This window comes from Artemia sp. Qi Xiang Cuo, chromosome 7 (assembly GCF_049724085.1).
Source record: "Artemia sp. Qi Xiang Cuo chromosome 7, ASM4972408v1, whole genome shotgun sequence".
Lineage (NCBI taxonomy): Eukaryota > Metazoa > Arthropoda > Branchiopoda > Anostraca > Artemiidae > Artemia > Artemia sp. Qi Xiang Cuo.
In genome coordinates, this window is record NC_142800.1 from 35,894,504 (window position 1) to 35,922,268 (window position 27,765).

At 33.6% G+C, this 27,765-nt stretch overlaps 1 protein-coding gene across 2 annotated transcripts in view; it reads left to right on the forward strand.

Moving 5' to 3' along the window:
• Positions 1–27,765, forward strand: part of LOC148950212 (platelet glycoprotein 4-like) — a 138,092-nt gene that overhangs the window by 23,420 nt on the left and 86,907 nt on the right. For both annotated transcript variants that reach the window (XM_089091509.1, XM_089091510.1), the window contains exon 4: positions 8,269–8,416. In XM_089091509.1, the coding sequence (XP_088947635.1) occupies positions 8,269–8,416 (148 nt within the window). The remainder of the gene's footprint in view (positions 1–8,268; positions 8,417–27,765) is intronic.

A 27,765-nucleotide genomic window follows, 5' to 3' on the forward strand; every position in this document is an offset into this window, starting at 1 on the left:
AAACCGACAAAGACAGACACTGGGACAAGCAAACATCCGCCCTGACGCACGGATAAAGAGAGGGAGAGAGACAAAAACGCATACAAATCCACAATTCAGACAAACAGACAGAGACAAATACTGGGACAAGCAAACATACGCCCAAACAAACAGGCTAAGAGATTGAAAGAGATAAAAACACATACAAATACATAGATTCAGACGTACAAACAGACAGAGACAGGTACTGGGACAAGCAAACGCCTGCTCAGACACACAGGCACAGAGAGTGAGAGAGACAACAAAACACGTACAAATATATGGATTCAGACATACAAACAGACAAAGAGAGGCACTGGGACAAGTAATCACCCGCCCAGACACACAGGTCTCTCTTAGAGAGTGAGAGAGAAAAAAAACATACAAATACACAATTCAGACAAACAAACAGACAAAGCCAAACACTGGGACAAGCAAGCATTCACTTAGACACACAGGCACAGAGAGTGAGAGAGACAAACACGCATACAAATACATAGATTCAGACATACAAACAGACAAAGATAAACAGCGGGATAGGCAAACACCCGCCCAAACAAACAGGCAAAGAGATTGAGAGAGGCAAAAACACATGCAAATACAAAGATTCAGACACACAAACAGATAAAGATAGGAGCTGGGATAAGCAAACATCCGCCTAGACACATGGGCACAGAGAGTGAGAGAGACGAAGACACATACAAACTTATAAATTTAGACAACCAAACCGACAAAGACAGGCACTGGGACAAGCATAACACCCGCTCAGACGCAAAGACAAAGAGAGTGAGAGAGGCAAATGTGCACACAAAACATAGATTCAGCCATACAAACAGACAAAGAAAAGCACTGGGATAAGCAAACACCTGCTCAAAAACACAGGCAAAGAGATTTAGAGAGAGAAAAACACATATAGATACATAGATTCAGATATACAAACAGTTAAAGAAAGCCACTGCGCCATGCAGAAGACAAGCGGGTGTTTGCTTGTCCCAGTGTCTGTCTTTGGCGGTTTGCATGTCTGAATTTATATGTTTGCACTCTAAGCTTGTGTGTCTGGGCGAATTTTCGCTTGTCCCAGTGCCTGTCTTTTTCGTTTTGCGTGTCGGAATCTATGTATTTGTAGGTGTTTTTGTCTCTGTCACTCTCTTTGCCTGTGTCGGGTTGGGTGTTTGCTTATCCCATCACCTGTCTTTGTCGATTGCATGAATAAATTTATGTGTTTGTATGTGTTTTTGCCTTTCTCTTTCTCTAAGCCGGTGTGTCTGGGCAGGTGTTTGCTTGTCCCAGCGGCTGTCTTTGTCAGTTTGTATGCAAGCATTTATATCTGTTTTTATCTCTCTCAATCTCTTTGCCTGTGCGTCCTTGTGGGTAATTGCTTGTTCCAGTGACTGTCTTTTTCGGTTTGCATGTCTGAATTATGTGTTTGTACACGTTTTTGTCTCTCTCACTCTCTGTGGCTGTGTGTCTAGGCGGATGTTTGTTAGTCGCACTATTCGTCTTTTTCTGTTTGTATGTCTGAATTGTGTATTTGTATGTCTGTTATATGTCTCTCTCACTCTCTAAGCCTGTGTGCCTGGGCAAATGTTTTCTTGTCCCAGTGCCTGTCTTTGGCTGTTTGTATGTCAGAATCTATACATTTGCATGTGTTTTTATCTCTCACTCACTCTCTTTGCCTGTTTGTCTGGGCAGATGTTTCTTTGTCCTAGTGTCTATCTTGGTCAGTTTGCATGTCTGAATTTATATGTTTGTATGCGTTTTTTGTCTCCCTCACTTTCTGTGCCTGTGTGTCTGGGCGGGTGTTTGCTTGTCCCAGTGCCTGTCTTTGTCTGTTTTTATGTCTGAATTGTGTATTTGTATGTGTTTTTGTCGCTCTAACTCTCTGTGTCAGCGTGTCTGGTTGGGTGTTTTCTTGTCCCAGTGTCTGTCTTTGCGTATTTTTATGTCTGAATTGTGTATTTGTATGTGTTTTTGCCTCTCTCACTCTCTAAGCCTGTGTGTCTGAGTGGGTATTTGCTTGTCCCAGTACCTGTCTTTGCCTGATTTTTATGTCGGAATCTATGTATTTGCATGCGTTTTGGTCTCTCTCAATCTCTTTGCCTGTGTGTTTGGGCGGGTGTTTGCTTATCCCACTTCCTGTTTTTGTCTGTTCGTATGTCTGAATCTAGGTATTTGTACAAGTTTTTGTCTCTCTCACTCTTTATTCCTGTGTATCTAGGCGGATGTTTGCTTGTCCCGGTTTTTGTCTTTCTCTGTTTGCATGTCTGAATTGTGTATTTTTATTTGTTTGTTTTTGTCTCTCTCACTCTCTTTGTCTGTGTGTCTCGGCGGATGTTTGCTTGTTGCAGTACCTGTATTAGTCTATTTGTATATCTGAATCTATTTATTTGTATGTGTTTTTGTCTCTCTCAATCTCTTTGCCTGTGTGTTTGGGCGGATGTTTGCTTATCCCAGTGCCTGCCTTTGTCTGTCTGTATTTCTGAATCTTTCTGTGTATTTTTATGCGTTTTTGTCTCTCTCACTCTCTCTATTTGTATATCTGAATCTATTTATTTGTATGTGTTTTTGTCTCTCTCAATCTCTTTGCCTGTGCGCCTGGGCGGGTAATTGCTTGTCACAGTGCCTGTCTAAGACAGGAGACTGACAAAGACAGGCTGTCTTTGTCGGTTTGCATGTATTAATTTATATGTTTGTTTGTATTTTTGTCTCTCTCACACTCTTTGCCTCTGTGTCTAGGTGGATGTTTGCTTGTCCCAGTGTTTTTCTCTGTCTGTTGGTATGTCGGAACTGTGTATTTGTATGTTTTTTTGTCTCTCTCAATCTCTAGGCCTGTGTGTCTAGGAGGGTGTTTGCTTGTCCCAGTACCTACCTTTGTCTGTCTGTATGTCTGAATCTATATATTTGTATGTGTATTTTGTCTCTCTCACTGTCTTTGCCTGTGTATCTGGGCGGGTGTTTGCTTGTCCCAGTGCCTGTGTTTGTGTGTTTGTGTGTCTGAATTGTGTATTTGTATTCGAGATGTTTTTTTCTTTATAACATTTTTGTTTTAACTTCGATACGTTTTTCTTCGAGATATTTTTTTTACTTTGAGACTTTTTCGTTTTAGACATTTTTTTTAACATCGAGACGTATCTCTATGCCTGTTTGCCTGAACGGAAGTTTGCTTGTCTCTATATCTGTCTTTGTGTGATTTTGCGTCCAAATATGTGTTTGTAGATATTTTGGCTTTTTCTCTCTATGCCTGGATCTCTGAATGGATATTTGCCTTGTGTCTATGTCTGTCTTTGTATGATTTTATGTTTGACTCTTTGTGTTTGTAGATGTTGTTTGCCTCTCTCACTCTGCACCTGTGTGTCTTGGCGGATGTTTACTTGTCTATGGGGATTTTGAAGGGAAAGAAATCCATCTCATCTCTTTCACACTTTGGTAAAAGCTCTGTTAACCCATCTCAGTTTCTAATATATCCTCTAGGAGCCTTCTAGTAGTAGTAGTAGTAGTATCTAAGTCTCTGAAAATTTTCTTTTTTTACTTCGAGACGTTCCTTTTTTAACTTCGACACGGTTTTTTCTTCATGACGTTTTTGTTTTAACTTTTAGACATTGTTTCAGCAGAGAAGTTCTTCATCAAACTTTTATACCTTTGCTCAAGGTTAAAAAGACTTATTTCACAATAGAGAAAGTTGTAGTTCATTGCGCAACTAGAAGTATTTCATCGAACGTTTATTCCTTTGCTCAAGGCTAAAAAGACTTGTTTCACATTTGCGAAAGTAGTAGTTTATTGACCATTATATAATCCAAGTGCCTTAGGCTTAAATCATTGCACAACTAACATTCAAGGCCAGATAAATCCATTGTACTAGAGTTCATTGACTCTAATATTTACACAGCTGTTTTTTCTCCTATGGCTAGGAGGAGGAGTCGTAAAACCATCTAAAGTCATTACGGAGAGGAGTCATAAAACTCGTAGAATTCATTGCAGGGAGGAATCTTACAACTCTCGGTATCTATTGCATGCAAATGAAGTGTGGAAATTGTTACGCAACTCACCTTGTAGAATATTACATGTTTTTTAATATCATCATAAAAAATTTAATGTTTTGAACTTTTTCCATAAAATGATTCATCAGGTTTTCTCTTTACGTGATATCTATTCCGTTTCCGGGTCATAGGCAACTTGTAGTATGGTATCAGTCACATGTTCATTATGTCTTTTGTCATTGGCCTTATTGAGCTCATTAGAAATAAAGTTCTTTTTCTTTGTTATGTTTTTTTAACTTTGAGATGTCTTTTTACTCGGAGACCTTTTTATTTTAACTTTGAGATTTTTTTTTTACTTCGAGACGTTTTTTACTTCAAGACATTTTTTTCTTTAAGACGTCTTTTTAACTTCAGGACTATATTTTTTCTCTGTGAAATTTTTAACTTCGAAACATTTATTTTCTTCATGATGTTTCTTTTTTAACTTTGAGCCACCTTATTTTAACCTCGAGGAATTTATTTTTACTTCGAGATGTTTTTATTTCTAGGTGACAATTTGTTTTAACTTCGAGACGATTGTTTAACTCCTAGACGTTTTTTTTACGTCGAGACGCAATTTTTCTTCGTGGCATGTTTGTTTTAGACTTGAGACGTTTTCAAAAAGTTAGAGATGAGAGAACAGAAATTTTCAGACACAGACGTCACTACCAGGTTCACAAATAGTTTACTAGAGTCTGAAATATATGGATAAGAGTTTTACCAAAATGTATGAGAGAGACAGATGAACGGAATTCTTTTTAGAGTTAGAGATATATTAAGGGGGAATTTATCAAAATTCAGACAGACACAGACATGTCCTTTTGTTCAACGATTTGAAGTCGGATATATTCCGGTTAAACCTTCTGCTATAACTGGAGCCTATGACAAAAACCTGAATTCTTTTTTGTTGGCCACAGTGACCAGGTTCAGTGTGATTTTTGTGCAGGTTTGGTTGGAAACTGGGAAGAGGGTGATTTGCTTATAGATGAAGACAGAAGGCACTTTGAAACATGTCTTTTTGTTCAAGGAGTTGATGGGGTCAGGATAAAAAATAATTAAGATTCGTCTCAAGGGTTAAGCTCGTAAACAACCCCAAGGCAGTTCTTATGTGCTTGTTTGTTTTCATATTGCTCCTTATCGTCCCAAACTAAGTAGTGTCGATGATCGACCACAGACTACTATAGAGGCAGCCACATAGAAAAAAAATCCAAAAGAAAATTATGTTTACCAATGATTAAATAAGGATATCCGTCAAAAGCCCATCAGGAGGGGCATATCTATAAAAACATTGGAATCCATTTTATGTGTCTCTAACTCTACAAAGAAATTGAAAAAATTCTATGAAAAAAGGGGGGATCAGTAACTTGGAGGGGGAGTCACACACACACACACACAAACACACAAACACACACACACACACACACACACACAAAAACTTACACACACACACACACACACATACCACACACACAGACACCACACACACACACACACACACACACACACACACACACACACACACACACACACACACACACACACACACACACACACACACACACACACACACACACACACACACACACACACACACACACACACACACACACACACACACACACACACACACACACACACACACACACACACACACACACACACACACACACACACACACACACACACACACACACACACACACACACACACACACACACACACACACACACACACACACACACACACACACACACACACACACACACACACACACACACACACACACACACACACACACACACACACACACACACACACACACACACACACACACACACACACACACACACACACACACACACACACACACACACACACACACACACACACACACACACACACACACACACACACACACACACACACACACACACACACACACACACACACACACACACACACACACACACACACACACACACACACACACACACACACACACACACACACACACACACACACACACACACACACACACACACACACACACACACACACACACACACACACACACACACACACACACACACACACACACACACACACACACACACACACACACACACACACACACACACACACACACACACACACACACACACACACACACACACACACACACACACACACACACACACACACACACACACACACACACACACACACACACACACACACACACACACACACACACACACACACACACACACACACACACACACACACACACACACACACACACACACACACACACACACACACACACACACACACACACACACACACACACACACACACACACACACACACACACACACACACACACACACACACACACACACACACACACACACACACACACACACACACACACACACACACACACACACACACACACACACACACACACACACACACACACACACACACACACACACACACACACACACACACACACACACACACACACACACACACACACACACACACACACACACACACACACACACACACACACACACACACACACACACACACACACACACACACACACACACACACACACACACACACACACACACACACACACACACACACACACACACACACACACACACACACACACACACACACACACACACACACACACACACACACACACACACACACACACACACACACACACACACACACACACACACACACACACACACACACACACACACACACACACACACACACACACACACACACACACACACACACACACACACACACACACACACACACACACACACACACACACACACACACACACACACACACACACACACACATACACACGTTTAAAAAAAATGCTTGTTTTTTATCTAAAAGTTTGTGTTTAAAATTAAGTTTTATCCAAACTATTTTTTTAGTACGACTTTATGTATTCTCCTACACCAAGATATATGAATGAAAAGGCTTCCCACACACACATACTGATACTCACACACAGGCACAGGCACACTTAAAATTACACATGGGCACACGCACACTTAAACTCACGCACAGACACACTGTAACTTACACACAGAAACAAACACACTAAAACACACACGCACACACATACACACATCATGTTTTTTTTTCTTTTTCAAGTTTCCAAGTTTCTAAGTTTCAAGTTTCTATGACTCTTCCTTGTTGTTTTTGTAGGGTGTTGATTGAAAAATTAGGATTTGGTTTAATTACTTTGCTAAATCAGACTTTTTTTAATTTGAATTCTTAGTGGTAAGAGCAGTAGTAGGCCTACTAGTATTGCTAGTAGCAGCAGCAGTGGAATTAGAAGTAATTTTAGTAGTATTATTAGTACTGCTAATGGGAGAAGTAGTGGTAGTAGTGTTTTTTTTTAGAATCTTGTAGATGTGTTGACAGAAATTTATGGTTTGCTATGTTTCATGCTTTGATTTGTCGATGATTTCTTAGGCGTTCATGGTTTAAATTGTGTTAAATTTAGGATTTTAGATGTTTAGGTTGCTACTTCGAAATATTATGAGCTTGTTTTCTTAGCGTTTTGTGAGCGTGTGGCGTCTGAAGCTTATTATTTTGGGTGTTCAGTTTGGTGTTTCGTTAAGGGATAACTTTTCCAAAATAAATATAATCATACCTGCCATTCATTCAACTCTTCAAGAAGTACGTAAAGGGTGGAAATAAGATGACAATACGGTCGATTCGGTGGAAAGCCATGTTGTTCATCTCTTAGCACATAATTTGCTTGCCCTTGAATTCCACATTGACAATAGGTATCAACAGATTGTGTATGTTTAAAGTTTGACTAACGAACACAGTTGTTAAAGTTGCATAATTAGTTTACGCTTGCTTTTTTTACGGTTGAGCGTGGAATCAATATTGGAACTTTGCGCAAGGCTTGATAGTATTGCAATAGCAAAAGAAAAATCTATGAAAATCTTGCTTTTTGTAAGGTAAATGCAAGGTGCATTTTTTCTAAGGTAAATAGACCTTAGACGGGATTAGGGGGTGAAGTATGTGTTCATTTTGATATTCTTTGATTCTTTAAGCGTCTTGAGTTTAGAACTTTGAAAACTGAAAAAAAATTTGGTAAAATTGAGATCTTAAAATTTCATAGATTTTAATCTTCATGACAAAATAAGACTTTTAATTACTATTAATTTAGACAGGATCGAAAGAAGATAATCGTCAATGCTGAAACACAAGACGGAACTATCATTTATAAAGAAATTAAATATTGGTTTTTTGACGCCAAAAAATCTGCACCCCTTCAAGAAGACAAAGTTGTCACGATCATAAACCCTGTACTAACGGTAAGCTTCTTCTTTTGAGATGACATTGAATATTGAAATAAGTAGGGAGCTACCAGGAGGTCCCGTAGGAACATAATTTATGCACGTTTTTATGGTTTTTGTCACCGAGAATGAAAAAACAGGATTTTTCTGACTTTGATGTATTTTCATGGTTTATTGATTCTAACGGGTCAATGACACCTCTTTCAAGGTCGATTTATTTGCTGTTTCCAAGTGTAATGACTCCAGGGCGAAGTTTGCACCTGCGCACTAAGGGGAAGAGATGTATTGATCTAAGACTCGAGGGGGAAGTGGATTTCTGAGAAATTGATTTACATAATCGGTGGGGGAATGTATTGATCCACGAAAGGGGAATTTATTAGTTGTTTCTAAGGGGAATTATTGATTCACGAAAGGGGAATTAATTTGTGGTTTCCAGGGGGAATTATTGATCCACAAAAGGGGAATTAATTTGTTGTTTCTAAGGGGAATTATTGATCCATGAAAGGGTAATTTATTTGTTGTTTCTAAGGGGAATTATTGATCCACGAATGGAATTAGAAATGACATCACTTGTTTCCTAGGAGTTATACGGGACTCTAAAGAGATAGAAATTCTATTTTTAAATATGGCTTCTCTGATCTTTAGGTCAGAGCGATAAATTGATATTCTATCGAAACCATAATAGTGTAGCAAGGAATATCTTAGAGATGAAGAGATTAACGCGGGAATAGTTTCCTGGGAATTTCAAATGTGTTAGCGCAAGGATGCCAAAACAAAAGGAACACGCAGAAATTACGTTTAGGGATTGTTTGGGCGAAACCGTTTGAGACATTTTAGAAGATGAGTTGGGCGAAACAGATTGAGACATTTTAGAAGATGATTTGGGTGAAACCGCTTGAGTCATTTTAGAAGATGATTTTAGAAGATGATTTAGAAGATGATTTGGGGTGAAACTCTGTGGTCATTATAATACACAAGTTCCATTTGAATAGTGTTGTGAGGTCCCCTACCCCAACCCCAAAGGGCCCCCCAGGCCCTCGGGCCACTAAAGGGCTCCCAGGGCCCCCACAGAGCCCCCCGCCCCATTTTTATAAAAAAATTTCTGCACTTGAGACAAAGAAGGGCCCCAAACATTTCAAAAGGCTTTATTATATCTTTTCAGAACAAGTTCTTTTCTTAATGTCCCTCCTAAACCCATTTTACAAGTTGAAGTACCCATCCTTTTCACCCACAACTTTACTTTACAGCTTTTTGAATGCCCCAACACCATGCAATACTTTTCAAAAGGTATTTCAGAAAAAGTTCTTTTCTTAATGTTCCTCCTAAACCCATTTTACAAGTTGAAGTACCCATCCCTTTCACCCAAAACATTACTTTACAGCTTTTTGAATGCTCCAACACCAAGCAATACTTTTCAAAAGGCATTTCAGAACAAGTTCTTTTCTTAATCTCCCTCTTAAACCCATTTTACAAGTTGAAGTATCCCATCCTTGTCACCCACAACTTTACTGTACAGCTTTTTGAATGCTCCAACACCAAGCAATACTTTTCAAAAGGCATTTCAGAACAAGTTCTTTTCTTAATGTGATAACAAGTTTTCTGTAAGAAGTATCAAGTTCCCTGTCAAAGATACCAAATTGTTTTTAGAAATAACAATTTCTTTGTTTATGATAACAAGTTTTCTGTTAGCAATTTTTCCTTAACACTAAAAAATTTTCTCCTCGAAGTAACAACTTTTACCTTAATACTAACAAACTTTTACTTAAAACTATCAAATTTCTCTTAGAAGTAACAATTTTTCGTCCGTGATAACAAATTTTCTGCTAGAACTAGTAAGTTTTATGTCAAAGATACCAAATTTTTCTTAGGAGTAACAATTTTTTCGTTTATGATAGCAAGTTTTCTGTCAGAAGTAGTAAGTTTTCCTTTCAAACTAAAAATGTTCTTCTCGAAGTAGCAACTTTTACCTTAATACCTAAAAGTTTTCTGTCAAAGATACCAAATTTTTCTTAGAACTATAATTTTTTTTCCGTTCATGATAAAAAGTCTTCTGTCAAAAGTAGCAAGTTTTCCTTAACACTAACAAATTTTCTCATCAAAGTAATATTGTTTTCCTTAACACTAACAGAGTTTTAGTTACAACTATCAAACTTTTTACTCAATACTAACAAACTTCTTTTTAAAAATATCAAATTTTTCTCAGAAGCATAATTTTTTTCCGTTCATGATAAAAAGTTTTCAGTCAAGAGTAGCAAGTTTTCCTTAACACTAACAAATTTTCTCATCAAAGTAAAAAATTTTCCTTAACACTAACAGAGTTTTAGTTAAAACTATCAAATTTCTCTTAAGTTTTCTGATAGAGGTAGCAATTTTTCCTTCACACTAAAAAATGTTCTCCTAGAAGAAACAGCTTTTACCTTAATACAAACAAACTTTTACTTAACAATATCAAATTTCCCTGAGAAGTAAAAATTTTTCGTTAGTGATAAGAAGTTTTCTGTAAGAAGTAGAAAGTATTCTTCCAAAGATACCAGATTTTTCTTAGAAGTAACAATTTTTTCACTTATGATAACAAGTTTGATGTCAGAAGTAGCATGTTTTCCCTAACACTAAAAAATTTTCTCTTTGAATTAACAACTTTTTACTCAATACTAACACATAGCCACTTAAAACTATCAAATTTTTCTTAGAAGTATAATTTTTTTCCGTTCATGATAAAAAGTTTTCTGTCAAAAGTAGCAAGTTTTCCTTAACCCTGACAAATTTTCTCATTAAAGTAACAATTTTTCCTTAACACTAACAGAGTTTTAGTTACAACTATCAAATTTCTCTTAGAAGTAAAAATTTTTCGTCAGTGATAACAAATTTTCTGCTAGAACTAACAAGTTTTCCGTCAAGATACCAAATTTTTCTTAGAAGCAACAATTTTTCCGTTCATGATAAAAAGTTTTCTGTCAAAAGTAGCAAGTTTTCCTTTCACACTATCAAATTTCTCTTGGAAGTAACAATTTTTCGTCAGTGATAACAAATTTTCTACTAGAACTATTAAGTTTTCTGTCAAAGATACAAAATTTTTCTTAGAAGTAACAATTTTTTCGTTTATTAGAGCAAGTTTTCTGTCAGAAGTAGCAAATTTTCCTTTCACACTAACAAATTTTCTCATCAAAGTAACAATTTTTTCATTGACACTAACAGAGTTTTAGTAACACTACCAAATTTTCTCATCGATTCAACAACTTTTTCCTCAATACTAACAAACTTCTATTTTAAAATATCAAATTTTTCGTAGAAGCATAATTTTTTTCCGTTCATGATAAAAAGTTTTCAGTCAAAAGTAGCAAGTTCTCCTTAACACTAACAAATTTTCTCATCAAAGTAATAATTTTTCCTCAACACTAACAAACTTTTACTTAAAGCTATCAAATTTTTCTTAGAAGTAACAATTTTTCGTCAGTAATAACAAATTTTCTGTTAGAACTAACAAGTTTTATGTCAAAGATACCAAATTTTTCTTAGAAGTAACAATTTTTCCGTTCATGATAAAAAGTTTTCTGTCTAAAGTAGCAAGTTTTCCTTTCACACTATCAAATTTCTCTTAAAAGTAACAATTTTTCGTCAGTGATAACAAATTTTCTACTAGAACTAACAAGTTTTCTGTCAAAGATACCAAATTTTTCTTAGAAGTAACAATTTTTTCGTTTATGAGAGCAAGTTTTCTGTCAGAAGTAGCATTTTTTCCTTTCACACTAACAAATTTTCTCATCAAAGTAACAATTTTTTCCTTAACACTAACAGAGTTTTAGTAACACTTACAAATTTTCTCATCGAATCAACAACTTTTTCCTCAATATTAACAAACTTCTACTTAAAAATATCAAATTTTTATTAGAAGCATAATTTTTTTCCGTTCATGATAAAAAGTTTTCAGTAAAAAGTAGCAAGTTCTCCTTAACACTAACTAATTTTCTCATCAAAGTAACAAGTTTTACTTAACACTAACAGAGTTTTAGTTATAGCTATCAAATTTCTCTTAGAAGTAACAATTTTTCGTCAGTGATAAGAAATTGTCTGTTAGAACTAACAAGTTTTATGTCAAAGGTACCAAATTTTTCTTAGAAGTAACAATTTTTTGATTGTGATAACAAATTTTCTGTCAGAAGTAGCAAGTTTTCTGTCAAAGATACCAATTCTTTCTTAAAAGTAAAAATTTTTCGTCACTGATAACACAATTTCTGCTAGTACTAGCAAGTTGTCCAGCAAAGATACAAAGATTTTCTTAGAAGTAGCGAATTTCTTCTAACAACACCAAGTTTTCCGTCAAAGATAACAAATCTTCTCTTCGACACACCCCAATTTCTCTTGGAAGTCACATTTTTTCATCAGTGATAAAACGTTTTCTGCTTGAGCTTGCAAGTTTTCTCTCAAAGATACCAATTTTTTTCTTAGAAGTAGCAATTTTCATTATGATGGCAAGTTTTCTGTTAGAAATAACAAGTTTTAAGTCAAACATACCAAATTTTTCTTGGAATTAAAAATTTTTTCGTTGATGATAACAATTTTTTCTGTCAGAAGTAGCAAGTTTTGTTTAACACTAACAAATCTTCGCATCGAAGTAACAACTTTTTCCTGAATGCTAACATACTTTTACTTAACAGTATCAAATTTCTGTCAGAAGTAACAGTTTTTTAACAAGTTTTCTTTCAAAGTTAGCTTTCACTACGTTTAAGTTAGGTTCATCTAACCTCCAAAACCATAGGTTAGGTTAGGTTAAGTATAAATAAATATTAATAAATAAATAGAAACATTTCTCCATGTTTAAGCGGTTTCTATAAATTTAAGTTAGGTTCATCTAAACTCTAAAACCATAGGTTAGGTTAGGTTTAAATAAATATTAATAAATAAATAGAAACATTTCTCCATGTTTAAGTTAGGTTTGGTTAGGTTAGCTTATCATGAGCACTCATGATAAGCTAATCTAACCTAACCTGACTTAAACATGGTACAAAGTCGACATGGGGGGACGTCAAAAATTTGGTATCTTTGACGGAAAACTTGCTACTTCTGACAAAAACATGTTATCACAATCAAAAAATTGTTACTTCTAAGAAAAATTTGGCATCTTTGACATAAAACTTGTTAATTCTAACAGAAAATTTGTTATCACTGACGAAAAATTATTACTTCTAAGAGAAATTTGACAGCTGTAACTAAAACTCTGTTAGTGTTAAGGAAAACTTGCTACTTTTGACTGAAAACTTTTTATCATGAACGGAAAAAAATTATGCTTCTAAGAAAAATTTGATATTTTAAAGTAGAAGTTTGTTAGTATTGAGGAAAAAGTTGTTGGTTCGATGAGACACTTTGTTAGTGTTACTAAAACTCTGTTAGTGTTAAGGAAAAAATTGTTACTTTGATGAGAAAAATTGTTAGTGTGAAAGAAAAAATTGCTACTTCTGACAGAAAATTTGTTCTCATAAACGAAGAAATTGTTACTTCTAAGAAAAATTTGGTATCTTTGACAGAAAAATTGTTAGTTCTAGTAGGAAACTTGTTAACACTGACGAAAAATTGTTACTTCTAAGAGAAGTTTGATAGTGTGAAAGGAAAACTTGTTACTTTTGACAGAAAACTTTTTATTATGAACGGAAAAATTGTTACTTATAAGAAAAATTTGGTATCTTTGACGGAAAACTTGTTAGTTCTAGCAGAAAACTTGTTATCACTTACGAAAGATTGCTACTTCTAAGAGAAATGAGATAGCTGTAGACTAGACTCAGATAGTTTAAATAAAAAAATTGCCACTTCGATGAAACAACAGTCTGTTTACTAAAGAGGCTTCCAACTATTGAATGATAACCCTAAATAGATAGCGGAAAAAAATTATACTTCTAAGAAAAATTTTACTATTCAAAGGAGAAGTGTGTTAGCATTGAATAAACAGATGTTAAATTGAAGAGAAAATTTGTTAGTGTTAAGAAAAACTTGCTACTTCTAAGAGAAAACTTCCTACTATAAATGAAAAAATTGTAACTTCTAAGAAAAATCTGGTATCTTTGGTAGATAACTTGCTACATGTTACAGAAAACTCGTTTTCACTGACGAAATATTGTTGCTTCTAAGAGAAACTTGATATTTTTAAGTAAATTTTTGTTTGTATTAAGGAAAAAGTTGTACCTTAAAAAAGCCTACGTATGCTCACGTACGTAGGCTAACCTAACCTAACTTAACCTAACCTAATCTAACCTAACTTAATCTAGCCTAGCCTAACCATACTCGCCGGAAAATTCCCCCATGTCGACTTTGTACCATGTTTAAGTCAGGTTAGGTTAGGTTAGATTATCATGAGCGCTCATGATAAGCTAACCTAACTTAACCTAACTTAAACATGGAGAAATGTTTCTATTTATTTAATAACATTGTTTTATACCTAACCTAACCTATGGTTTTGGAGGTTAGATGAACCTAACTTAAATGTATAGAAACAACTTAAACATGGAGAAATGTTTCTATTGATTTATTAATATTTATTTATACTTAACCTAACCTATGGTTTTGGAGGTTAGATGAACCTAACTGAAACGTAGTGAAAGCTAACTTTGAAAGAAAACTTGTTGAAAACCTTTTACTTCTAAGAAAATTTGTTATCACTGACGAAAAATTGTTACTTCTATTGTTACTTCTTGTTACTAATTGTTACTTCTTAGTATTGAGGAAAAAGTTGTTGATTCGATGAGAAAATTTGTTAGTGTTGCTAAAACTCTGTTAGTGTTAAGGAAAAAATTGTTAGTTTGATTAGAAAATTTGTTAGTGTGAAAGGAAAAACTGCTACTTCTGACAGAAAACTTGCTCTCATAAACGAAAAAATTGTAATTTAATGTTAGAAAACTTTTGTATCTTTGACAGAAAACTTGTTAGTTCTAGTAGAAAATTTGTTATCACTGACAAAAAATTTTTACTTCTAAGAGAAATTTGATAGTGTGAAAGGAAAACTTGTTACTTTTGACAGACAATCTTTTATCATGAACGGAAAAATTGTTAATTCTAAGAAAAATTTGGTTTCTTTGACGGAAAACTTGTTAGTTCTAGCAGAAAATTTCTTATCACTGACGAAAATTTTTTACTTCTATGAGAAATTTGATAGTTTTAACTAAAACTCTGTTTGTGCTATTAAAAACAATGTTTTTTTGAGGAGGAAATTTGTTATTGTTTAAGAAAATTTGCTACTATTGACAGAAAACTTTTTATCATGAACGGATAAAAAATATACCTACAAGATAAATTTTATAGTATTAAGTAGATGTTTTTTATCGTTAAGTAAAAAGTTATTACTTCGAAGAGAAAATTTGTTAGTGTTAAGGAAAACTTGCTACTTCTAACAGAAAAATTGTTATCGTAAACGAAAAAATTGTTACTTCAAAGAAAAATCTGGTTTTATTGGAATAATACTTGCTTCTTCTTAAAGAAAGCTTGATCTTACTGACGAAAATTTATTACGTCTAAGATAAAATTAATAGTTCTAATTAAAAGTTTGCTTGTTTTGTTGTAAAATTTGCTGCATTAAGGAGAACAAAGGCTAGTATTAACGAAAAATTGCTACTTCTAACCGAAAATTTGTTATTATATACGAAGAAATTGTTATTTCTAATAAAAATTTGGTATCTTTGACAGGGAACTTGATACTTCTTACAGAAAACAGGTTATCACTGACGAAAAAATTGTTAATTCTAAGAGATATTTGATAGTTTTAAGTAGAAGTTTGTTAGTATTGAGGAAAAAGTTGTTACTTCGAAGAGAAAATTTGTTATAGTGAAGGAAAACTGGATACTTCTGACAGAAAGCTTGTTATCATAAACGAAAAATTTGTTACTTCTAAGAAAAATTGGTCTCTTTGGTAGAAAACTTGCTACTTTTTATAGAAAACTTATTATCACTGATGAAAAATTTTTACTTCTAAGAGAAATTTGATAGTTTTAACTAAGACTCTGTTAGTGTTAAGGAAAAATTGTTACTTTGATGAGAAAATTTGTTAGTGTTAAGGAAAACTTGCTACTTTTGACTGAAAACTTTTTATCATGAACGGAAAAAAAATTATGCTTCTGAGAAAAATTTGATATTTTTAAGTAGAAGTTTGTTAGTATTGAGGAAAAAGTTGTTGATTCGAAGAGAATTTGTTAGTGTTACTAAAACTCTGTTAGTGTTAAGGAAAAAATTGTTACTTTGATGAGAAAATTTGTTAGTGTGAAAGGAAAACTTGCTACTTTTGAAAGAAAACCTTTTATCATGAACGGAAAAAAAATTTAGTTCTAAAAAAAATTGATAGCGTTAAGTAAAAGATTGTTAGTATTAAGGTATAAGTTGATACTTCGAGAAGAACATTTTTTAGTGTTAAAGGAAAACTTGCTACTTCTGACAAAAAAATTGCTATCATAAACGAAAAAGTTGTTACTTCTAAGAAAAATTTGGTATCTTTGACATAAAACTTGCTAGTTTTAGCAGAAAATTTGTTATCACGGACGAAAAATTGTTACTTCTGTGAGAAATTTGACAGTGTTAAGTAAAAGTTTGTTAGTATTAAAGGTAAAAGTTGTTACTTCGAGGAGAAAATTTTTTAGTGTTAAGGAAAAATTGCTACTTCTAACAAAAAACTTTTTACCATGAACAGAAAAAAATTATACTTCTAAGAAAAAATAAGTAGAAGTCTGTTAGTATTGAGGAAAAAGTTATTGATTCGATAAGAAAATGTGTTAGTGTTACTAAAACTGTGTTAGTGTTAAGGAAAAAATTGTTACTTTGATGAGAAAATTTGTTAGTGTGAAAGGAAAAGTTGCTACTTCTGACAGAAAACTTGCTCTCATAAACGAAAAAATTGTTACTTCTAAGAAAACTTTTGTATCTTTGACAGAAAACTTCTTAGTTCTAGCAGAAAATTTGTTATCACTGACGAAAAATTTTTACTTCTAAGAGAAATTTGATAGTTGTAACTAAAACTCTGTTAGTGTTAAGGAAAAAATTGTTACTTTGATGAGAAAATTTGTTAGTGTGAAAGGAAAAACTGCTACTTCTGACAGAAAACTTGCTCTCATAAACGAAAAAATTGTAACTTAATGTTAGAAAAATTTTGTATCTTTGACAGAAAACTTGTTAGTTCTAGTAGAAAATTTGTTATCACTGACGAAAAATTGTTACTTCTAAAAGAAAGTTGGTATTGTGAAAGGAAAACTTGTTACTTTTGACAGAAAATTTTTTATCATGAACGGAAAAATTGTTAATTCTAAGAAAAATTTGGTTTCTTTGACGGAAAACTTGTTAGTTTTAGCAGAAAATTTCTTATTACTGGCGAAAAATTTTTACTTCTAAGAGAAATTTGATAGTTGTAACTAAAACTGTGTTAATGTTAAGGAAAAAATTGTTACTTTGATGAGAAAATTTTTTAGTGTTAAGAAAAACTTGCTACTTTTTATAGAAGGCTTTTTATCATGAACAGGAAAAAATTATAATTCTAAAAAAATCTGATAGTTCAAAGTAAAAATTTGTTAGTATTGAGTGAACAGCTCTTACTTCGAAGAGAAAATTTGTTATTGTTAAGAAAAACATTCTACTTCTGACATAAAAATTGTTATCATAAACGAATAAATTGCTACTTCTAAGAAAAATTTGGTATCTTTGGCAGAAAACTTGCTACTTCTTACAGAAAACTTGTTACCACTGACGAAACATTATTACTTCTAAGACAAATTTAATAGTATTATGTAAAAGTTTGTTAGTATTAAGGTAAAAGTTGTTACTTCGAGGAGAAAATTTTTTAGTGTTAAAGAAAAACTGTTACTTCTAACAGAAAACTGGTTATCATAAACGAAGTTATTGTTATTTCTAATAAAAATTTGGTATCTTTGACAGGGAACTTGATACTTCTTACTGAAAACAGGTTATCACTGACGAAAAAATTGTTACTTCTAAGAGATATTTGATAGTTTTAAGTAGAAGTTTGTTAGTATTGAGGAATAAGTTGTTACTTCAAAGAGAAAAGTTGTTATAGTGAAGGAAAATTTGATACTTCTGGCAGAAAACTTGTTATCATAAACGAAAAATTTGTTACTTCTAAGAAAAATTGGTCTCTTTGGTAGAAAACTTGCTACTTTTTATAGAAAACTTATTATCACTGATGAAAAATTTTTACTTCTAAGGGAAATTTGATATTTTTAACTAAAACTCTGTTAGTGTTAAGAAAAAATTGTTACTTTGATGAGAAAATTTGTTAGTGTTAAGGAAAACTTGCTACTTTTGACTGAAAACTTTTTATCATGAACGGAAAAAAAATTATGCTTCTGAGAAAAATTTGATATTTTTAAGTAGAAGTTTGTTAATATTGAGGAAAAAGTTGTTGTTTCGATGAGAAAATTTGTTAGTGTTACTAAAACTCAGTTAGTGTTAATGAAAAAATTGTTACTTTGATGAGAAAATTTGTTAGTGTTAAAGAAGAATTGCTACTTTTGAAAGAAAACTTTTTATCATGAACGGAAAAAAAATATTGTTCCAAGAAAAATTTATAGCGTTAAGTAAAAGTTTGTTAGTATTAAGGTAAAAGTTCCTACTTCGAAAAGAACATTTTTTGTGTTAAAGGAAAACTTGCTACTTCTGACAGAAAACTTGCTATCATAAACGAAAAAATTGTTACTTCTAAGAAAAATTTGGTATCTTTGACATAATACTTGCTAGTTTTAGCAGAAAATTTGTTATCACGGACGAAAAATTGTTACTTCTATGAGAAATTTGACAGTGTTAAGTAAAAGTTTGTTAGTATTAAAGGTAAAAGTTATTACTTTGAGGAGAAAATTTTTTAGTGTTAAGGAAAAATTGCTACTTCTAACAAAAAACTTTTTACCATGAACAGAAAAAAAAATATGCTTCTAAGAAAAAATAAGTAGAAGTCTGTTAGTATTGAGGAAAAAGTTGTTGATTCGATAAGAAAATGTGTTAGTGTTACTAAAACTCTGTTAGTGTTAAGGAAAAAATTGTTACTTTGATGAGAAAATTTGTTAGTGTGAAAGAAAAAGTTGCTACTTCTGACAGAAAACTTGCTCTCATAAACGAAAAAAATTGTTACTTCTAAGAAAAATTTGGTATCTTTGACATAAAACTTGTTAGTTCTAACAGAAAATTTGTTATCACTGACGAAAAATTTTTACTTCTAAGAGAAATTTGATAGTTGTAACTAAACTCTGTTAGTGTTAAGGAAAAAATTGTTACTTTGATGAGAAAATTTGTTAGTGTGAAAGGAAAACTTGCTACTTTTGACAGAAAATTTTTTATCATGAACGGAAAAATTGTTACTTCTAAGAAAAATTTGGTATCTTTGACAGAAAACTTGTTAGTTCTAGCAGAAAAGTTGTTATCACTGACAAAAAATTGTTACTTCTAAGAGAAATTTGATAGTTGTAACTAAAACTTTGTTAGAGTTAAGGAAAAATTGTAACTTTGATGAGAAAATTGTTTAGTGTTAAGGAAAACTTGCTACTTTTGACAGAAAACTTTTTATCATGAACGGAAAAAAATTATAGTTCTAAGAAAAATTTGATATCTTTGACAGAAAACTTGTTATTATTAAGGTAAAAGTTGCAACTTTGAGAAGAAAATTTTTTAGTGTGAAAGGAAATCTTGCTACTTCTGACAGAAAACTTGTTATCATAAACGAAAAAGTTGTTACTCCTAAGAAAAGTTTGGTATTTCTGACATAAAAATTGCTAGTTCTAGCAGAAAATTTGTTATCACGGACGAAAAATTGTTACTTATATGAGAAATTTGAAAGTGTTAAGTAGAAATTTGTTAGTCTTAAGGTAAAATTTGTTACTTCGAGGAGAAAATTTTAGTGCTCAGGAAAAATTGCTACTCCTAACAGAAAACTTTTTATCATAAAGGAAGAAATTGTAATTTCTAAGAAATATTTGGTATCTTTGACAGGGAATTTGATACAACTTGTAAAATGGGCATAGGAGGGACATTAAGAAAAGAACTTGTTCTGAAAAGATATAATAAAGCCTTTTGAATTGTATGGGGCCCTTCTGTGTCTCAAGTGCGCAAAAAAAGTATTAAAAAAATGGGGAGGGGGGATCCTTGGGGTGCCGGGGGTCCCTTTGAGGATGCTGGGGGGGGCCTTTGGGGAGCCGAGGGCCGGGGGGGCCCTTTGGGGCTGGGGTAGGGGACCTCACAACACTATTCAAATGGAAATTGTGTATTATAACGACCACAGAGTTTCACCCCAAATCATCTTCTAAATAATCTTCTAAAATCATCTTCTAAAATGTCTCAAACGGTTTCGCCCAAATCATCTTCTAAAATGTCTCAGTCTGTTTCGCCTAAATCATCTTCTAAAATGTATCAAACGGTTTCACCCAAATAATCCCTAAACGTAATTTCTGCGTGTTGCTTTTGTTTTGGCATCCCTGCGCTGTCACATTTGAAATTCCCAGGAAAAAATTCCCGCGTTAATTTCTTCATCTCTAAGATTTTCCTAGCTACACTATTATGGTTTCGATAGAATATTAATTTATACCGATCACTAAAGATCAGAGAAGCCATATTTAAAAATAGAATTTTTATCTCTTTAGAGTCCCGTATAATTCCTAGAAAACGAGTGATGTCATTTCTAATTCCCCTTTCGTGGATCAATAATTTCCCTTAGAAACAACAAATAAATTCCCCTTTAGTGGATCAATAATTCCCCTTAGAAACAACAAATAAATTCTCCTTTCGTGGATTAATACAGTCCTCCACCTATTTTGTAAATCAATTTCTCGGAACTCCTCTTCCCCCTCGAGTTATAGATTAATACATCTCTCCCCCGTTAATGCGCATGTGCAAACTTCGCCCCGGAGTCATTACACTTGGAAACAGCAAATAAATCGACCTTGAAAGAGGTGTCATTGACCCGTTAGAATCAATAAACCATGAAAATACATCAAAGTGAGAAAAATCCTGTTTTTTCATTCTCAGTGACAAAAACCTTAAAAACATGCATAAATTATCTTCGTACGGGACCTCCTGGTAGCTCCCTACTACTGAAATAATAAGGAAATAACATTGTAGTTTATTAGTGTAGATTTTATCTAAGATTTACTCTTGAAATTATGAGACGTAAAATAAGTGTTAGTCTTGATTAGTTTCAGAGAAAGGATAATAATTCGATTAATCGAAGGTGCTCCATGCCTTTTGTAAGTAAGTAAGTATATAGTTCCTGGGCGCTCATATTGGGGGAGAAGGAGGACTCCAGCCCCCCTGGCTGAATGATGCTACCTTATATTTTATATTTTTGTTTTGAGATTTTTATTATACAGCACTGGAAGTGCCGATTAGACCAGCTAAATCCCCACTTCAATTCAGCTTATGGGCACTAACGATATAGCTATGGGTGAACAGTCCTATATTACTGAAAAGTTCCCGACCATGATTATATTGCATCTGTTCTTTGAGCTTGTCCCTAATGATAAACTACTTACCTACACCTACAGCATATAGGGCTCTGTTTCCTCGGAAGATGATTGGCTATTATCACTTAAATTTTACTTTTGGATTAATGAAGTGGAACAGAAAAAAATTAATTCATAAGCCTTTTTCAGTATAAAAAATTTTACCAGGTGCACTTCAAAATAGTTGGGATAAAGAAAAAGATTAGACCGTCGTGAAAAATTAAAATAATTATTAGAAATCTTTTTGAAAATGAGATTAGAATCAACTGACCATATTTACAGATGCATATTTACTTTATAGGAGGCAGAGGAGAAACTTGACCTAATTTTTCCCCTACTGTCTTTATTTGAAAAACTTAGATCCAAGGCGCATTTTTGGCTATTAGATTTCACGGATATTGCAGGACAAATACCGTAGAAAACTATTTTTATGTAGCATGACTGGACGCAAAAGTTGTAAGTTGTACGTTGATGTGTTCGTTGTAAGGGGAGGCTTGGAGTCAATCCCATAATGCACCACCATTTTTTGCTCTGTTATGGCCGTGTGTGCCGAAGACCAGACTAAACTTTGGCTAAAAGGCGTTCCACTGCAAGTCTTTTTAAGAATAGAAAAAGTGATGGAGCGAAGAAACTAAGACGTGGGCGAATGCTGTCAAAATAGCCCTTTAGCCAAAGTTTATTTTGCCGTGGCATACTTTTTAAATACAAACTCTTTCACGAGACTGAATGTGCAAAATTTCGTAATGTTCTGTACTGTTAAAACTAAATATGTTGTTTCAGCCTATTTTTTGATAAAACTATACAAACTGGATTTACTTGATATTCACCTTCTTCTCTATTTATGCTAATTCCTGCATAAACAAAAATTATAATTTCTCTAAAACTTTAAAATAGACCAACACAATTATCCACTATGTTTGTGTTTTTGAAGATTGTAATACGGTATGGAAGATCAAATAGATGTTCTGCAACTTTTGAATCGAGAGTTTCTCGTTTTTTGTTTTACTTCAATAAAAAAAACTACCGAAAAGTAAGCTTTAAAATCTACCCAAAAACAAACACTACAAAATCTGATTAAAGCCCAAAAGCGCTTTACTTTACTCTATCCTCCCTCCCTAATGTGCAAATATATAGCCCGATCCGTATTTCTCATACCTTGTGCTATATGCCGCTCTCTTTTTGAATTTGATTTTACGGCAAAGAAACAACGTCGACGAAACCAGCCCTTAAAGAATGCTACAGCACTTCGCATTTTTTTTTTTTTAATTACATCTTTAATGAGTCTACTAAAGTTTTTACAGTTATTTTGGAATTGATTTGAGAACAATTTTAAATTTTGTTTGTTTAATAATCTTGTTATTTTTTTTTTTGATAAAATTCGAACTAAAAGGTAAAGATTTATGTGTACTTTCTCATTAATTTTCTTTTTTTCTATAACAAAAGTTTTTTTTCTATGACCGAATTAGGAAGGTGAGCGGGATAAATAGTCGTTTTTATTCAATTAGCATATTCCAAACACAACATTCTTCGAAATCCACCCTGGTTCCCCAGCCGTTACACTAGCTCAACTAGATCAGAAAGAAAATGGTTTATAAAATATGTTAGGAAAAACCGGAGTTTTGAAGCGCTTCACTTTACTCTATCCTCCCTCCCTAATGTGCAAATATATAGCCCGAGCCGTATATTTCTCATACCTTGTGCTATACGCCTCTCTCTTGTTCAATTTGATTTGATGGCAAAGAAGCAACGTCGCCAAAACCAGCCCGCAAAGAATGCTACAGCACTTCAATTTTTTTTTTAATTACATCTTTAATGAGTCTACTAAAATTTTTACAGTTATTTTGGGTTTGATTGAAAAAAAATTTTAAATTTAGTTTGTTTAATGATTTTGTTATATTTTGTGATAAAATTCGAACATAAAGGTTAAGATTTATATCTATTTTCTCATTAATTTTGTTTTTTCTATAAAAAAAAGTTTTTGTTATATGACCGAATTAGGAAGGTGAGTGGGATAAATAGTCGTTTTTATTCAATGAGCATATTCCAAAAATAACCTTCTTCAAAATCCTCGCTGGTTCCCCAGCCGTTACACTACCTCAACTAGAGCAGAAAGAAAATGGTTTTTAAAATCTCTAAGGAAAAACCGGAGTTTTGAAGCGATTCACTTTACTCTATCCTCCCTCCCTAATGTGCAAATATATAGCCCGAGCCGTATATTTTTCATACCTTGTGCTATACGCCTCTCTTTTGTTCAATTTGATTTGACGGCAAAGAAGCAACGTCGACGAAACAAACCCTTAAAGAATGCTACAGCACTTCGCTTTTTTTTTTTTTTTTTTTTTTTTTTTTTTTTACATCTTTAATGAGTCTCATAAAGTTTTTACAGTTGTTTTGGGTTTGATTAGAAAACAGTTTTAAATTTTGTTTTTTTAATGATTTTGTTATTTTTTTTGTGATAAAATTCGAACAAAAAGGTAAAGATTTATATCTATTTTCTCATTAATTTTGTTTTTTCTATAACAAAATTTTTTTTTCTATGACCGAATTAGGAAGGTGAGCGGGATAAACAGTCGTTTTTATTCAATGAGCATATTCAAAAAATAACATTCTTCAAAATCCTCGCTGGTTCCTCAGCCGTTACAGTACCTCTACTAGAGCAGAAAGAAAATGGTTTCCAAAATCTGTTAGGAAACACCGGAGTTTTGAAGCTCTTCACTTTACTCTATCCTCCCTCCCTATTTTGCAAATATATAGCCCGAGGCGTATATTTCTCATACCTTATGCTATACGCCTGTCTCCTGTTCAATTTGATTTGACGGCAAAGAAGCAACGTCGACGAAACCAGCCCTTAAAGAATGCTACAGCACTTCGCATTTTTTTTTTTTTTTTTTTACATTTTTAATGAGTCTACTAAAGTTTTTACTGTTGTTTTGGGTTTGATTGGAAATCAATTTTAAATTTTGTTTGTTTAATGATTTTGTTATTTTTTGTGATAAAATTCAAACATAAAGGTTAAGATTTATATCTATTTTCTCATTAATTTTGTTTTTTCTATAAAAAAAATTTTTTTTTTTCTACGACCGAATTAGGAAGGTGAGTGGGATAAATAGTCGTTTTTATTCAATGAGCATATTCCAAAAACAAAAATCTTCAAAATCCTCCCTGGTTCCCCAGCCGTTACACTAGCTCAACTAGAGCAGAAAGAAAATGGTTTCTAAAATCTGTTAGGAAAAACCAGAGTTTTGAAGCGCTTCACTTTACTCTATCCTCCCTCCCTAATGTGCAAATATATAGCCCGAGCCGTATATTTCTCATACCTTGTGCTATACGCCTCTCCCTTGTTCAATTTGATTTGACGGCAAAGAAGCAACGTCGACGGAACAAGCCCTTAAAGAATGCTACAGCACTTCGCTTTTTTTTTTTTTTTTTTTTTTTTTTTTTCTTACATCTTTAATGAGTCTACTAAAGTTTTTACAGTTGTTTTGGGTTTGATTGGAAAACAATTTTGAATTTTGTTTGTTTAATGATTTTGTTATTTTTTTGTGATAAAATTCGAACAAAAAGGTAAAGATTTATATCTATTTTCTCATTAATTTTGTTTTTTCTATAACAAAAGTTTTTTTTCTATGACCGAATTAGGAAGGTGAGCGGGATAAATAGTCGTTTTTATTCAATGAGCATATTCCAAAAATAACATTCTTCGAAATCCTCGCTGGTTCCCCAGCCGTTACACTACCTCAACTAGATCAGAAAGAAAATGGTTTCTAAAATCTGTTAGGAAAAACCGGAGTTTTGAAGCGCTTCACTTTACTCTATCCTCCCTCCCTAATGTGCAAATATATACCCCGTGCCGTATATTTCTCATACTTTGTTCTATACGCCTCAGTAGAGGTCTAAGTTATAATTTGCTTGGCCCAATAGCAGTTCCCATGTTATGATTACCAGACTGGTTATTTGGCAGCGTATAATATGGTGAAACATGTTTTGAGAGTATGATCGCAATAACATATTGTGGACAAACAAGTTTTTTTCTGTTATTAATAAGAATTTCATAAGAATGTACGTCATGAGTTCACGTGCACATTCTTAAAAAAAAACTGGTATGATATAAAGCTGTCAAACATGTTTTGGGAGCATGCACGAAATTATATAACTCAACCGAACCGGTTTTTTTAGTCAACATCCGTTTTTTTAGGAGCCAATCAGAGAGCGGAGGTTACTCAATATACGATAAGTTGATTGGTGATTGGGATTTGAATAAAAGGACTGGTTTTCCTTACAATTCATATTAGTAAGAGAATTGAATTCAAAGAGAATAGTTTATTTGAGAAGATATTGGTAGAGAAAAATTAGTGGTGCATTTACATTATTGGAGATTAATGATGGAGCCGACAGCAGTAGCAACGATATACGAGTACCCAATGTGGCTCTGGAAATACCCGGAGCCTGTAGACTATGCCTTGAATGGGACAATATGTATGCTAGATACGTGATATCATTAAGCAAATTTAAGCAGGAGGAGCAACTATGTTTTGCTGGAAAAGTGAATATTCTCCATATAAATAAACTTCGGTCAGCATTAGATCTCCTATCGAAATATACTGATGAGAACAAAATGTATCAGTGAATATTATTATTGTAATTATGTTCAATAAAATTGTTTCTAAATCAAAGGTATTTTTCTTTCTATAGTAGACTAGCGTATATTTTTTAGAGTGGAAAAAAAAATTCTGGTTAGTCTGAAGGTAGTTGTGAGAATGTTAGGGCTCTAAAAAATGGATAGATTTGAGAAAGAGCGAATCATGGGGAATCTAGTGATTATGGACAAACGTTTGATTCTAGATGACGATTTTCTAGAGTTGTCTATTCAAAGGAAGATATTTTCTCGAAGAATGCTTGTCGATATAATGAAAACTGATTCTCAATCATTAGACTATTGTATGAAGCTTCTACGTCGTGGTCCAAATGCATTTACACAATTTATTGATATATTGATCACGACGCGGCAAAATGATATTGTGGATATGCTTTTAAACACTAGTTTAGAAATTTAGGACGTTTTTTTTTCATGAGAAAGATGGTGCTCAAGGATGATTTACTTCTCTCTCACTATCTCCGACAATTTTTGTTGTTGCTAGTTCAGTTTCATTGTGGCAGTGAGAGTGTCAACACATGAAAAATGTTCCATACATGTCCACTATGCATGTACACACTGGGCAGCTGGTCATCATGTGAGAATTGCACAATGGTTGATGAGTATGATGAAAAGTGTAGATCATGCAACCCGTGTAAATTGGATAGAGGATATGCTGTACAAATTAAAGGTTGTAATTGCTTTCTTGAAGTGTTGTGTGACTCTCATCCTAAAGGACACCTGTGCTCCAATTGCCATTATGATAAATGTAATCAGTGGCAGAATACATATCCCAGTATGATTGGAAAGAATCCTAAGCGTGATTTTGTTTATTGCTATGAGATTGGTATCGTCGTGGTTTTAGATTGTTCTGGGAGGAGGAAAAGGGTCAACGATTCAACTGTTGGAACAACAAAAGGATATGGTTTCTATGTCCTCGTTGTGAAGACACTGGGTGTTATGATTATAATCCCACTGATTTTTATTTGGCTGTGACGGAATGTGATTCGACACTTGAGGACTGTTTGTGAAATTGCTTTAAATAAGCAAATTGAAACATGTGAATTCTATAGAATGAATGAGAATAGTATCATTGACTATACAAAGACATATGACAAGAGTGAAGTTACACTCTACTGTAGAAAATGTAACCCTGACATTGCAGTACATCAGGATCAGTACACTGTGAATTCAGATAATCTACCTGCACTAGTTGTTGTCGACAAATACCTAGTAGAAGATGAAATCTAAAGAGTAGAAAAGTCGTTTTA